Source organism: Vigna unguiculata, chromosome 7, assembly GCF_037176805.1.
Source record: "Vigna unguiculata cultivar grain cowpea cultivar isolate G323 ecotype 2 chromosome 7, ASM3717680v1, whole genome shotgun sequence".
Taxonomy (NCBI): Eukaryota; Viridiplantae; Streptophyta; class Magnoliopsida; order Fabales; family Fabaceae; genus Vigna; species Vigna unguiculata.
In genome coordinates this window covers 43,875,479-43,890,422 of record NC_140798.1, presented here as the reverse complement: position 1 = coordinate 43,890,422, position 14,944 = coordinate 43,875,479, and the positions used below count along the sequence as shown (strand labels likewise).

The 14,944-nt window shown below is 36.3% G+C and overlaps 2 protein-coding genes and 1 pseudogene across 3 annotated transcripts; all 3 read right to left on the bottom strand.

Annotated features, from left to right (window-relative positions):
- Positions 1-597: 597 nt before the first annotated feature.
- On the bottom strand, positions 598-1,936 carry LOC114190838 (2-hydroxyisoflavanone dehydratase-like). Its single transcript, XM_028079885.2, has one exon. The coding sequence runs from the start codon at positions 1,776-1,778 to the stop codon at positions 801-803; it is 978 nt and encodes a 325-aa protein (XP_027935686.1). The 5' UTR covers positions 1,779-1,936; the 3' UTR covers positions 598-800.
- A 1,050-nt stretch (positions 1,937-2,986) lies between these two features.
- LOC114192512 (2-hydroxyisoflavanone dehydratase-like) lies at positions 2,987-10,413 on the bottom strand. The gene is made up of 2 exons (XM_085676104.1): positions 9,383-10,413; positions 2,987-3,358 (listed from the first exon to the last, which is right to left on the bottom strand). The coding sequence occupies exons 1-2, from the start codon at positions 10,221-10,223 to the stop codon at positions 3,204-3,206; spliced, it is 996 nt and encodes a 331-aa protein (XP_085532230.1). The 5' UTR covers positions 10,224-10,413; the 3' UTR covers positions 2,987-3,203.
- A 1,816-nt stretch (positions 10,414-12,229) lies between these two features.
- On the bottom strand, positions 12,230-13,402 carry LOC146884888 (2-hydroxyisoflavanone dehydratase pseudogene; annotated as a pseudogene). The gene has a single exon (XR_014996723.1). The product of XR_014996723.1 is annotated as a 2-hydroxyisoflavanone dehydratase pseudogene (transcript).
- Between the last annotated feature and the right edge of the window lie 1,542 nt (positions 13,403-14,944).

Below are 14,944 nucleotides of genomic sequence, written 5' to 3'. Positions count from 1 at the left end.
ATCAATTTGGATTTAGATATGTACTCTTTGTAATTTAATAAATTGGTTACGAAACAACTTTTTTTTTACTGAGATTTATTATATATATATATATATATATATATATATATATATATATATATATATATATATATATATCATCCTATAATCTAATAAAAATTTAAGTATAATTTTGATTCTTTATTTTGTTTAATTTAATCTTTTTCTTTTTTGAGTGTTTGATAAAATCATAATTTCTCTCGTGTCATATGTCGACTTATAATGTTTTAATTTATTTTCATTATTTTAATTAAAAAAATATTGTTTATATGTCAAATCAACAGGTTAAATTAAAAAAAAAAACTAAACAATTAAGAAAAAATTCGAGCCAATACATACTCACCGTTCACCTTACATTAATAATTTAAATGACATTATCAAAAATAATCAAATCGATCAAAATCTACAATAGTTAATATACTATTCAACATCCCAAAATAATGATCAAATTGAATTAACTAAGAGAAATAAAAATGGTAGGTTGACATCTTAACTACTTTTTTATCATCTTAAAATTAACTTGTAATCTAAGGTAAATTAATTTGTAATCTATGAAGATGGTAAAAAAGTGGTCATCATTGGCAACCTATCATTTCTCGTTAAGAAAAGAGAAGAGGGAAGATTAAAATTGGTGAGAATGCAACAACACAAAACACAAAGACTGACGATACTTTCTTTTACCAACACCCTTTTTCTCTTACAAAGTATCATCTCTCTGCAACAAAAACACCCTTTCTCCAATTTATTCCACCAGTTGGTGTTCAAACAAGGAAAGAAGCGATGCGAGTGATGATGATCTTAGAATTCTGAGTTTGAGGATGGTAAATCTGAAAACAATGTTCCTCTCCCACCACTTCAACCAGTTCCACATCACCCTCCCACCCACTTTCCTTAACAGCATCATGGTACCAAATCCCTCTGTCCCTAAGATCATCCTTCCCCGCCACAAAAATCAACATCTTGGAACACCCTAGTGAGGCCAAGCTAGGAGCCCCACAACCCAAAGGATTGATCAAAGGGTTATCAATGCCATGTGGCGCATCAGGGTACACAAACCTCCATACCTGCATGGCCGAACTCTCCTCAAACCCATCCACCGGTTCGGACAAAATGGGCTCGGAGCTCCAAAACAACGGAAAAGCAAGAACCACACCCGCTATTTTCACACCCCCTACCAAACCCCCGCTCTCAACACCCACACGAAGAACTGCGTTGTGTGCAATATTGGCACCTGCAGTGTCACCACCTATGTAAAACCTGTTAAAATCACCGTGGTTTATCAACCAGGGTTCAGGTTCACCGTTGGTGATGTTGGAATGAGAGGTTACCCATTTGAGAGCTTCCCAGCTATCTTCATACGCCGCAGGAAGAGGGTTCTCTGGGGCCAGCCTGTACTCCACGGAAACCACCACAACTTTGGCTTCGGAAGCTAAGATGTTGATGTAGCGGTGGTGGAGGAAGGAGAATGCGGATTCAAGACAGAACGCGCCGCCGTGGAAGTACAGGAGGATTGGGATCTTTTGGGCGATGTGGGAGTTGAGTTTGGGGAGATACAGGCGCGCCGAGATGGAGGGGTTTTCGGAGATTACTATGTCTTTGGATGCAACCGATGTTTGGAGGTCTTGGAGGGAGGGTGGGACCTGCGGAGAGCCTAGGAGGCGTTCCACGGTTCCGTCGTTGTAGACGCGGATGAGAGGTGGGAGCTCTCTCACTATCTCTTTGGGTGTTGCAGAAGCCATAAGGAAGATGATAGAAAGAAAGACAGAGAAATGGTGCAATAACAACACACACTATCTTTATTTGAGAGTTTAATAATGAATGTGCATGAAAGAGTGGGACTCAAGATGCTTCACCTTACTCGTGCATTCTTACGTATAGAAATATAGAAGATGTTGGTAACACCTTAATGTTAATATTATTAATTTAAATAATGAAATAACTCCTAAAAATCATGTTGGCTATTAAAACTAGTGGAAAGTGTTTTAGATAACAATTCATAAAGAATAATTCTGAAGTACTAAAGCACAAGGATTCTCGGTAGTTTATCGCAAAGCTTTTTTGTTCGATGTCAAAGTAGGTCAATAGGTGATTTATTGTATTTAGCTGAGTTGGCAAAAGCATCAAAATAATGCAATTTTTTTTTTTAAATTATCCAAATGGTAAAATTTAAATATATATATATATAATATGAATAAGTTACGTAAACTTGACACAATTTGAAGCGAGTGTTATTTGAACTTTTGATCAAAAATAAATTGTGTTATTTTGATACTACTTTACTACATTGTAAATTTTTTAAAATTTTAATTTAAGTTATGTTAACTTAATACAACTTCGATGTGATATAAATTGAAATTATACCAGTTTGGTACGATTTTATGTTATATTTTACAAAAAAACTTAAAAAAAAGTTGTACATGCTTAACATGACTTCGTTTTAGTGAGTCAAATAAATATTTGACATAACTTCATTTTAATGAGTCAAAATCGTATTAAACTGTTACAATTTCTTTGCAATAAAATCATACCAAACTAACTTGATTTGCTAATTTTTATAATTTTTCTAAAACCTGAACTATTTTTGCATTTTTTGGATATTTGCAATTGCGTTCTCACTAAATTTTGTGATTTTTAATTGGATCTCTTTTGTTTAATTTATTTTATTAATTTAAATATTATAATTTTATAACTATAGAACTATACAATAATAAAACTATAAAATTGTAAATTATATAGTAATATATTCCAACATCTAAATAAAGTAACAACTTATTTCAAGTTATATTAGAGTGGATTCCTCTATTATGTTCCCTAGAAAAAAAAAATAAAGGAAGAGAAGAAACTTTTAAGTGAGGTGAGTAGGGGTTTAACAACAATCCTTTTGTTATTATGGTGTTAGGAATCTTAACTTTTATGTTTTGATAGGGGAGAAGATTACAAAATGTAATAGACATAATTATTCTTTTATAAAAGATTTTTCTTGCTGATAAAAAGAAGACAAAGTTGAGAATAATGGAGAAACAAAGTTACAACACTCATGTAGAAGAACCTGCTCTTCCTATCTGACATCAGTAATATCATAAGCCATACAAACAAACAAAAGGATTCTTATACCATTGAAATCTCCGCACTAAAACACAACAAATGAGACAAATACGTTTCAGCTACTCGTGCAGAAACAAACGCAAGAACTTGATCAGCTTCATTGCTTTCTCAGAATCGGGATGGAAGATATGATAAACATGATCCTCACCTTGCTCTTCAAACAGTTCCAGTTCCCCTTGCCACCCACTCCTTTTCACACCCTCGAAGTACCAAACTGATGGGGAAAACAATAACAAACAATATACCAGAGAATGCAGCGGATATAATTTCCCCTAACTTGCAAGAATCTATGAGGAGCAATAATCAAAGAGCAGCAATAATAAACCACCAAAAGCACAAATAAAGGCACCAAGATTTTTAACGTGGAAAACCCCTCAAATCAAGGGTAAAAACCACGAGTCGTCCAGACCAAAGAAATAGCTTCACTATGATCAACAAGAGTACAAAAGAGTCTTAATCAATAGCACAAATTAGTGCCAACACCCAACCAAATAACAAAGCAACAAAGCTTTCAAATAGAGAAGAACAAGAGAGGAAAACCTCTACAAATCACTGCTGCAGTGCGAAATTAATATCTCCCAACTCAGACCTCGTATCAAAGATCCGACCGGTCAGAATGAAGAGCAATGAGTTCCGAACCTGCTGTAAAAATTTCAGCCCGATCCAACGGTGAACGAATCCGCAGCGCCGAATTTACTGCGACAGCTCTATGAAAAACGTGAACAGAATTTTCCCTCTACCTCTCCCTCTATGTGTTAGGGCTTTCAGTGTATTCTGACTCTATTGTTCTGCCTCTCTCTTTATTTTATAGCCTCCTCTCCACTAGGTTTAAGTGAGACATGGGCTTCTCAAATTTTGGGCCTTTTCTCCACATAGGAAGGGAGCCCAATACCCAACAAATCTCCCCCTCACAACTATGTGGAGATAACCGCCAAACCGGCGATCTCACAACAAACTTCAAACTTTCCTCTTGGCAATGCTTTAGTCATCATATCAGCACCATTATCATCTGTATGAACCTTTTTCAACTCCAACAACTTAGCATCCAAAGCATCACGTATCCAATGATACCTCACATCAATATGTTTGGATCTAGAATGAAAAATTGGATTCTTACCAAGATGGATAGCACTTTGGCTATCAACAAACAATGAATAGTTATCTTGCCTAAAACCAAGCTCCTGCAAGAATTTCTTCAACCATAACACCTCCTTGCATGCTTCAGTAATAGCAATGAACTCTGCTTCTGTAGTAGACAACGCTACACACCTTTGTAGTCTTGATTGCCAAGCCACAGCTCCCCCTGCAAACTTTATCAAATAGCCCGAAGTGGACTTTCTGGAATCAATATCCCCAGCCAAATCTGAGTCTGAGTAACCCATCAAAGTAGGTTTATCACCTCCAAAACAAAGCTTCATATCAACTGTACCATGAAGATACCTCAAAATCCATTTCACAGCATTCCAATGCTCTCTACCTGGGTTTGACAAAAATCGACTAACTGTACCAACAGCATGTGCAATATCTGGTCTTGTACACACCATCGCATACATCAAACTGCCCACCGCAGATGCATAAGGAACTCTACTCATATTGGTCTTCTCAACTTCATTTGAAGGACTCTGTTTAACACTCAGTTTAAAATGAGTAGCAAGAGGAGTACTCACAGCTTTAGCATTTTCCATCTGGAATCTCTGCAACACCTTCCTAATGTATTGCTCTTGTGATAGATAAATCTTCTTTTCTCTCCTATCACGTGAGATATGTATGCCAAGAATCCTTTTAGCAGCTCCCAAGTCTTTCATGGCAAAAGACTCGCCAAGTGTCTTCTTTAACCTGTCAATTTTGGAAATATCTTTTCCAACAATAAGCATGTCATCAACATATAATAACAGGATAATAAAGTCATCATTAGAAAAACTTTTAACAAAGACACAATGATCAGAAGTAGTCTTCATGTAACCCTGCTCACACATAAAAGACTCAAACTTCTTATACCACTGCCTTGGAGCCTGCTTCAAACCGTATAGACTCTTCCTTAGTCTACACACATATTCTTCCTTGCCTTTAACAAGAAAACCATCAGGTTGCTTCATGTATATCTCTTCCTCCAAATTACCATGAAGGAAAGCTGTCTTCACATCCATCTGCTCAACCTCCAAATCAAGAGTAGCAGCTAAACTTAGCACAGTTCTGATGGATGACATTTTCACCACAGGTGAGAAAATCTCATTGAAATCAACACCCTTTTTCTGTCTGAAACCTTTCACCACTAATCTGGCCTTGTACCTTGGAAGTGTAGAATTTGAATCTTGTTTCACCCTGAAAATCCACCTAGTTTCCAATGCCCTTTTGCCCTTAGGCAATTTCACCAAGTCGTAAGTGTGATTATCATGCAAAGATTTCATCTCATCTTGCATTGCATCCAGCCACTGTTTCTTCTCTTCACTATCCAAAGCCTCTTCAAAACACTCAGGTTCTCCACCGTCAGTCAAGGTTATGTACTCATCACAGGAATACCTTGTAGAAGGTTGTTTTTGTCTATTAGACCTCCTGAGTTGGACTTGAGGTGATTCAGGTATATCACCAAGATCGTCATCATCATCATGTTCCTCTTGAGCATCATCAATTGGAACCTCTACTCCACTTCCAAACTGTTGATCATCAACATCACCATGTTGCTCATTGTCTTGAGCTTCCGTTTCAACATTCTCCAAATTGTGAGTGGGCAACCTCATCGGATTACCATCAGTGAGATTACTGTCTTTCTCGGGTGTGGTCTTCTTCACCTTATCAATGTCTTCAATGGTCTGATCTTCCATGAATTGTACATCACGGCTTCTAACAAGCTTCTTCTCAACAGGATCATAAAACCTGTAGCCAAATTCATCCTCACCATAGCCAATAAAGATACATTGCCTTGTCTTTTTATCTAACTTGGATCTTTCATCCTTAGGAACATGAACAAATGCCCTGCAACCAAAGACACGCAAATGATCATATCTAACATTCTTACCAAACCAAATTTTGTCTGGCACCTCAATATTCAAAGCAACTGCGGGACTGAGATTAATAACATGCACAGCTGCAAGCAATGCCTCTCCCCAAAAGTGCTTAGGCAACTTTGCTTCTGAAAGCATACATGTAACCCTTTCAACCAAGGTCCTGTTCATCCTCTCCGCTAGACCATTCAACTGAGGAGTTTTAGGAGGAGTCTTCTCGTGTCTAATACCATGCTGCCTGCAATAAACATCAAAAGGTCCACGGTACTCACCACCATTATCACTACGGATGCATTTCAGCTTCTTGCCTGATTGCCTCTCAACCATAGCATGAAATTCCTTGAACTTTTCAAGTACTTGACCTTTCCGCTGAAGAGCATAGACCCATAGCTTCCTGGAACAATCATCAATAAAAGTAACAAAGTAAACTGCACCACTAAATGACTTTACCTTTAATGGGCCACAAACGTCAGAATGCACCAATTCAAGTAATTCTGACTTCCTTGAGGGTGGATGCTTCTTAAAAGATACTCTGGTTTGTTTACCAGCCATGCAATGAGAACATTTCTCCAATTCTGCATTTCTCAATCCCATAAGCACATCCTTTTTAGCTAAGCAGTTAAGCCCTTTCTCACTTATATGACCAAGCCTCCGGTGCCACAAAGATGCCTCCATATACATAGCATTCACACTGTCTTTAGCAACCAAAGCTTTAGTCCAATACAATTTAGATTGTTTCTCCCCTCTGGCCATAACCAAGTTACCTTTAGTGAGCTTCCATTTACTAGAACCAAAGTGATTGTCATAACCACAATCATCAAGCAACTGCACAGAGATTAAATTAAAACGGACATCCGGAGCATGTTTGACTCCTTTAAGCAACAACTGCACTCCCATGTTGGTTTGCAGGCAAACATCACCAACACCAATCACTTTAGACTCACCATCATTACCCATCTTCAACACTCCAAAATCACCAGAAGTGTAAGATGTGAAGAACTCCTTCCTAGGTGTAACATGCAGTGTAGCACCACTATCAATAATCCACATGCTCTCATCAGATACAAGATTAACGGACTCAAAGTCACGAAGAAGAACAAGATCACCATCTGTAGCAGTAGTGACACGATCATCATCATCATGATCATTCTCTCTCTGTTTGCCCTTCTTGTCTTTGTTCTCCTTTTTCCACTTAAAACAGTATTTCTGAATGTGTCCAGTTTTATGACAAAAATGGCACTCTAAATTCTTGTATCTTGACTTGGACTTGCTCCTACTCTTCTCTCTACCACCTTTATGTTCCTTTTTCTGACTTCTCCCCCTAGCTTCTGTAACAAGCATCTCAGACTGAGATGAAGAACCATGTGCCTTCCTTCTCATCTCTTCATTAAGAGCACCGCTCTTTGCCATCTGAAAAGAAACAACACCATTCGAGGCAGAGTTCGTAATTGAAACCCGAAATACCTCCCAAGACTCTGGTAGAGTATTAAGCAACCATAATCCCATAACTTCGTCATCAAACTTTATGCCCATTCCTGACAATTGATCTAGGAGCCCTTGAAACTCATTTAAGTGATCAGAAATAGAAGAATTCTCCCTGTACCTCAAATTCATCAAGCAATTTAACAAATACAATTTATTATTGCCCGACTTAGAAGCATACAAAGACTCAATCTTCTCCCACAAAGCTCTGGCATGTGTCTCATTAGCAATATGATTATAAACATTATCTTCAACATATTGCCGAATAAAACCACATACCTGTTGGTGCTCAAAGTCCCATTCTTCTTCAGACATAGAATCTGGCTTCTGTGTAGCAAAGACCGGAAGATGCAATTTCTTGACAAATAATAAATCTTTCATCTTGCCCTTCCACAAATGATAATTTGTACCATTCAAAGCAACCATCTTTGCATTTGCCTCCATCATTCAAGCAAGTAAATATAGCCCAACCAAGAGCTCTGATGCCACTCTGATGGGGAAAACAATAACAAACAATATACCAGAGAATGCAGCGGATATAATTTCCCCTAACTTGCAAGAATCTATGAGGAGCAATAATCAAAGAGCAGCAATAATAAACCACCAAAAGCACAAATAAAGGCACCAAGATTTTTAACGTGGAAAACCCCTCAAATCAAGGGTAAAAACCACGAGTCGTCCAGACCAAAGAAATAGCTTCACTATGATCAACAAGAGTACAAAAGAGTCTTAATCAATAGCACAAATTAGTGCCAACACCCAACCAAATAACAAAGCAACAAAGCTTTCAAATAGAGAAGAACAAGAGAGGAAAACCTCTACAAATCACTGCTGCAGTGCGAAATTAATATCTCCCAACTCAGACCTCGTATCAAAGATCCGACCGGTCAGAATGAAGAGCAATGAGTTCCGAACCTGCTGTAAAAATTTCAGCCCGATCCAACGGTGAACGAATCCGCAGCGCCGAATTTACTGCGACAGCTCTATGAAAAACGTGAACAGAATTTTCCCTCTACCTCTCCCTCTATGTGTTAGGGCTTTCAGTGTATTCTGACTCTATTGTTCTGCCTCTCTCTTTATTTTATAGCCTCCTCTCCACTAGGTTTAAGTGAGACATGGGCTTCTCAAATTTTGGGCCTTTTCTCCACATAGGAAGGGAGCCCAATACCCAACAAATCTTTGTCAGGTTTTACAGAGGGGGTTTCACCGGGGAGAACAACACCAATGAGATTTGAGCCTAACCACATAAGACACTGACACCACTCTCAACCCAAAACCTTAAGGCAATGGGTTTATGGGCCTTGATCCTTATATGGTGCTCTACTTTCTCAATACTGGTCAATGTGGGACTTAGACTCACACTTGGATTCCTAACATTCTCCCCCTCAAGGGTGAGTCCCTTCAACCACATTGGTACACTCCCCCTACCCCTTCTCGTACCGCCGTTCATCTTAACGGGACACGCTTACCTGGAACTCTTTGCCAGGAAGACTTTCGATACAGGGACCTTACTGCACTCGTCTGAACCGATTTTAACCATCGGCTCTGATACCACTTTGTCAGGTTTTACAGAGGGGGTTTCACCGGGGAGAACAACACCAATGAGATTTGAGCCTAACCACATAAGACACTGACACCACTCTCAACCCAAAACCTTAAGGCAATGGGTTTATGGGCCTTGATCCTTATATGGTGCTCTACTTTCTCAATACTGGTCAATGTGGGACTTAGACTCACACTTGGATTCCTAACACAAACCCCTCTATCCCTAAGCTTATCCTCGCTAGCCACACACACAACAATCTTGGAACATCCAAGTCCCTCCAAGCTTGGTGCCCCAGGAGCCAAGGGGTTGACCATGGGGTTATCAATGCCACCCGGCGCAGAAGGGTAAACAAAGTCCCAAACTAAATAGGGTAAACTCTGTTCGCGCCCTGTAACAGCTTCCGATCCAATTGGGTTCGAACTGCAGAAGTAAGGATGGGAGAAAATAGCTCCTAATATTTTAACATCACAAGGTGAGGGTTCAGCCCCAGCACGCATGGCAACGTTGTGAACTATGTTCCCACCTGCACTGTCACCCCCAATGAAAATTCTTTGGAAATTACCGTGGAAAATCAGCCAAGGATCTTCATTGGCAGCGGCGTTGTTTTGAGTGGAATGGGACGCGACCCATTTGAGAGCGTCCCAGCAATCGTGGTAACACGCCGGGAGAGGGTGCTCCGGGGCGAGCCTGTACTCCACGGAAACCACTATGACGTTTGTTTGGGAAACGAAGATGTTGAAGTAGCGGTGGTAGAGTTGGGAGAAAGCGGATTCGAAGAAGAATCCACCACCGTGAAAGTAGACCAAGATGGGGAACTTCTGAGGATGGTCTTGGAGAGTGGTTGGGGGTAGTTTGGGAAGGTAAATTCGAGCTGAAACAGGAGGAGTTTGAGAGATGATGATGTCTTTGGATGAGACCCCAGTTAGAGGGTCGTGAATTGAAGGTGGGACAAAGGGTGTTTCTCTTGGCCTTTCCACGGTGCCGTCACTGAAGACTCTGATGTAGGTAGGTAGCTCTGCGACGATCTCTTTTGGGTTTGTGGAAGCCATGTGGACAGAGTAATTAGAAACAGAGGAGTTGGGTTTTTTTCTTGAGACAGAATACTGGTGGAGTTTTTATGAGTGATTAGCCCCATAACCAAGTTTTGATAAATATTAGGATGTCACGGACTGGGGACATGTACATGGGGTCCCACAACCATTGGGTCTGCGCATGGGGTGGAAGTGTTCAATTGGAAAGAGAAGAAAAGACCAGAATGACAATATAATTAGTTATAATTAGCGCACACAGTCGCTGTTGCCAGCGCAGCGTTAAACTCTGTATATGCGCATTTTTTTAAATATATATAATATTATGTATTATTATATTTATAGACAATAATAATATAATATTATTAAATTAATATATAAAATAAAATTATATTTATTTAAAATAAAATGAAATATATAAAAATAAATAAGATAATAATTATTGATAAAATAAAAATAAAGATAAAGAATTTTATAAAATATTTTATAAAAATAACAATTAATTTTCAAATATTTAATAACCAATTATATTTTAAGGAGTAAAATTAGTATTTTGAAATATAAACATAAAAAGTAACTTTCTGTATATTATTATAAATATTTGATCGATGGGGAATATTATTTATTTTTTTAATATGTTTTTTTAGTCCGTAATAATTGTAATAATTTTTTATAATTTTGGTTTAATTTTTTTTAATAAGAAATGTTTGAATTAGTTATTTTAATTAAATTTATTTAATATTTCAAATGATGTTTATTTAACGAAAACGTATAGATTTATTTTTTTTGATTAAATTTATTTAATATTGTAAACGTGAGTGTTTTTCATTTAATATTAAAGTGAATATTATTCAAAAATTTTAAACAATATGATAAAATATATTTAAAATGTTAAACAAATTTAATAATATTTAATTAAAATAATTAATTTCATTTATTTTTATAATTTGAAAATTAAATTTGACAAAAGTTTTAAAGATGAATTAATTTTAATTTTTAATAAAATATTAAATAATAAAAAACATATTCATTATTTTTAATTTATGTGAAGATAGTTTATTTTATCTCAAACCTTATATTTTCTTAATAGATTTCCAGAGTAATTTTTTTTATCTTTAGTAGATTCAAACACACTGTAAAGGTAAAACATAATCGGCTAATGCTGTAACATTCCAATCACATCTATGTTTATTGCTAATACATGCTTTCTTACGGCAATAATGCGATAAGGTGCATGAAAGATAAAAATATAAAATATAAAGAATTTGTTAGGTTCCTGTCAAGGAACAGAGATATAAAGAAAAAGTTATATAAAAAGTTATCACGAATGAGGTGAAATAATTCACTGAAAAATATAATAAATAAGTTAGATATGAATGGACGTGACCGATCAACCATTAATACTGATGCCTTCTTTTTCAATTCGTATTTTCATTAAGACACGTTGTAATATATTTAGATATAATACTATTAGAACTTGATTTTATTTTAAAATGTTTTTTTACATGTAATTGTTTACTAGAATGCCTTTAAATTCAACAGTAATTATTCATAATTTTAATTCTTTGTATTACTGAATTATTCATATAATTTCTCTATTTACATTCTGACGTAGACAATTTTTATATATAGAAATCTTTTTTAGGTAAAATTGCTTCGTTTGAACTTTTATACTTAATTATAAGTTGGATCGAAAGGAATACAGAACTGAATTTCGGCAACTACAAACGAAAGCTCTCTACCATGAAAATATCTTCATTATCTTGAGGAACTCGTTTTATGGAAGACTAAGTGTTTCACAAAAAGACAAAATGAATATGAATAAGTAATGATGTCTTTTAAAGGTTCAGTAAGTCTCGAAACATATTCTCAGCCAAGAAAGATTCACACAATAACCATACAAGAAAGAGGAAAATATCTACCTAAATAGTCGATTAGAAGAATTAAAATAGAAAAATAATACGAAGAGATCAAAAATGGAGGCCAAAGGAAGAATTAGGGTGCGTTTTGAAATTGGAGAAAGAGAATAATGCAAAACAAATTTTATTCAACAGCATGATAAAATAGTTTTATTACAGACAGAAAACGGAGAAAATTAAGAGTGGCGAGGAATTCAGCACCTAATTATTGACTAGAAAAGACGCGATGAGGTTGATGAATTTGTGAGCGTTAGGAGAGTCTTGATCGAGGGCTGGTTGGAGGAGATGGTAAACGTGATCCTCATCTTCCTGACGAAAGAGTTGAATTTGACCTTGCCACCCACTCTTCTTCACAGCCTCATAGTACCAAACTCCTCTGTCGTACAAACCGTCCTTTTCAGCAACACAGACGAAGATTCTAGAACAGGCAAGTTGAGCCAGAGTGGGAGCATCAGGAGCCAAAGGGTTAATGAAGGGATTATCGATCCCACCTGGTGCAGATGGGTACGCCAACTTCCAAACCAGATTGTAGAAGTTCTGCTCAATTCCGGTAACAGGCTCGGACCCAACAGGCTGTGAGCCATAAAAGTACGGATGGGCCAGAACAGCGCCCAGTATTTTAACGTCTCCGGGCAAGGGCTGAGGCCCAAGACGAAAGGCAAGAATGTTGTGAACGATATTGGCACCTGCACTGTCTCCTCCTATGAATAGTCTGTTGAAATCACCGTGGTGAATGAGCCATGGCTCGGTGTTGTGTGTGGGGTATTTGGTAGAGTCAGAATGTGATGCAACCCATTTCAGAGCCTCCCAACAATCATCATAACCTGCAGGGAGAGGGTGCTCTGGGGCCAGTCTGTACTCCACGGAAACTACCATAACTTTTGCTGAAGAAACCAGCTTCAGCAAATGGACGTCGTAGAGTTTGGAGAAGGCGGATTCGAAGAAGAACCCACCGCCGTGAAAGTAGACGTAGATGGGAAGCTTCTCGGTCTGGGAATCGGAGATGTTTGGGAGGTAAATTCGTGCCGAAATTGGTTTCGGAGGGTTGTCTGAGATTGCAATGTCTTTGGACGACACTCCTGTGTTAGAGTCGTGGAGCGTCGGTGGCACAATCGGAAAATCGCGCGGACGTTCGACAGTGCCATCACTGAAGACGCGAACCCACTCGGGTATCTCTGTAACGATTTCTTTGGCATTGGCATTGGTGGTGGTGGAAGCCATTTTTAACTGAAGTTGCCGAGTTGTAAGCATGAATGATTGGCTTGGAACCCTTGGCCTTCATTTATAGCTGCCTTCCAACATGAAATCGTATACAACACGAAAACGACTTTGACTAAAGTTAAAACAATTTAGGCGTACTAATGGTTGGATTAAGCATTTGTTGAACGATCTTTGATCAAAAGTTACGCTGTTAGTCTTTTTACCTAAGAGATTATTAGTCCAAAACCACACTTTCGATTGAAACTTATCTCACGTTAAATCCTCTTCCAAATTGTTAACGCGTCCTCCATCATTCATCTCTCATATTTCTATCAGTGATATAATGAAACCATTAAAAAAACAACCACATTGTAATATAAAATAATAATATTTTAACTAATTTTTTTTACTTAATATATATATATATATATATATATATATATATATAAATAATTTTTTAATAACTAAATTTTTGATAATTTTCTCTTTCTTCCGAGACTTAAAATATATATATATATATATATATTTATATATATGATTTTCTAATAACTAAATTTTAATAATTTTTTCTTTTTAACATCTTGAAGTGTCGTTTTTAAAATAATTTCTTATTTTCTGTTTTCTCAATTTTTTTATATTTTTATACGAATTAAAAGATGCTATATCATATTATAAAAAAAATTGTCAAAGTTGTCAACATATCTGATGATATATATTAATTATTAAGGTGATTGTCGACTTGGTATTTATGTTATGGAAGTATCCCAGTTTTATTTTTCTTTTTCAAAATTACAATATAATATAAGTCACCTACCATTGTTCACGTAACTACCATTATTAACATGATTTGTTTTACTTGTATAATAATGTAGAGATGAAAAAAATGTGAGTGATTTATATATTGTTATGTTTAATTTATATTATATTGTAGAGTTGAAAAAAAAAATGTGACAGATTTATATATTGTGTTACGTGGTTGAAGTGTCTACCCAATTTCACACTTGTAAAATTTGTTTATTCATTTTTATATTTTGAAATATAATTAAGATTAAAAAAAACGAAATATGTAATAGCGTTACGTGGTTGAAGTGTCTACCCAATTTCACACTTGTACAATTTCTTTATTCAGTTTTATATTTTGAAATATAATTAAGACTAAAAAAATATGAAATATGTACATAAAAGAAGACATCTCTATATTGCTAATACTTTATCCTCCTTCTAATCAAAATCGATTAATTTGTAAAAATAGTATTTATTATTTATTTGAACGCAATAAATACATTACATTAAAATATCATGTATCCATGACTTTGGAAAGGAAAATAATTGTTTCAATAACTTATCTGTTATTAATATTAATTATTTATTTGAGCTTAATGAATGCACTACCTTAAAAACTAAATTTCTCATTCAACATAAGGTTTTAAAAAGGAAAATTACTAATTTCAAGAGTTATTCATTATAGCCAAAGATGAAATACACTTGCAACAGATGAATGGCCTGTTCATCCTTTTGTTCAACTAAATGTAGGTGGTGGTTTTATATCAGACACAGGATGGGTATAGCGGGAATTGTGACACATGAAGTGGTAGATTGAGTTTGGATTCCCAAGAATGATCA

What these genes read in the sequence shown, in the direction of transcription:
- LOC114190838 (XM_028079885.2), bottom strand. Translation starts at nt 1,778, where the DNA reads ATGGCTTCTGCAACACCCAAAGAGATAGTGAGAGAGCTCCCACCTCTC.
- LOC114192512 (XM_085676104.1), bottom strand. Translation starts at nt 10,223, where the DNA reads ATGGCTTCCACAAACCCAAAAGAGATCGTCGCAGAGCTACCTACCTAC. An exon ending in GCTTAGGGATAGAGGGGTTT is followed by an intron (nt 3,359 to 9,382) that starts GTGTTAGGAATC and finishes TTTCCCCATCAG; the next exon opens with TTTGGTACTTCGAGGGTGTG.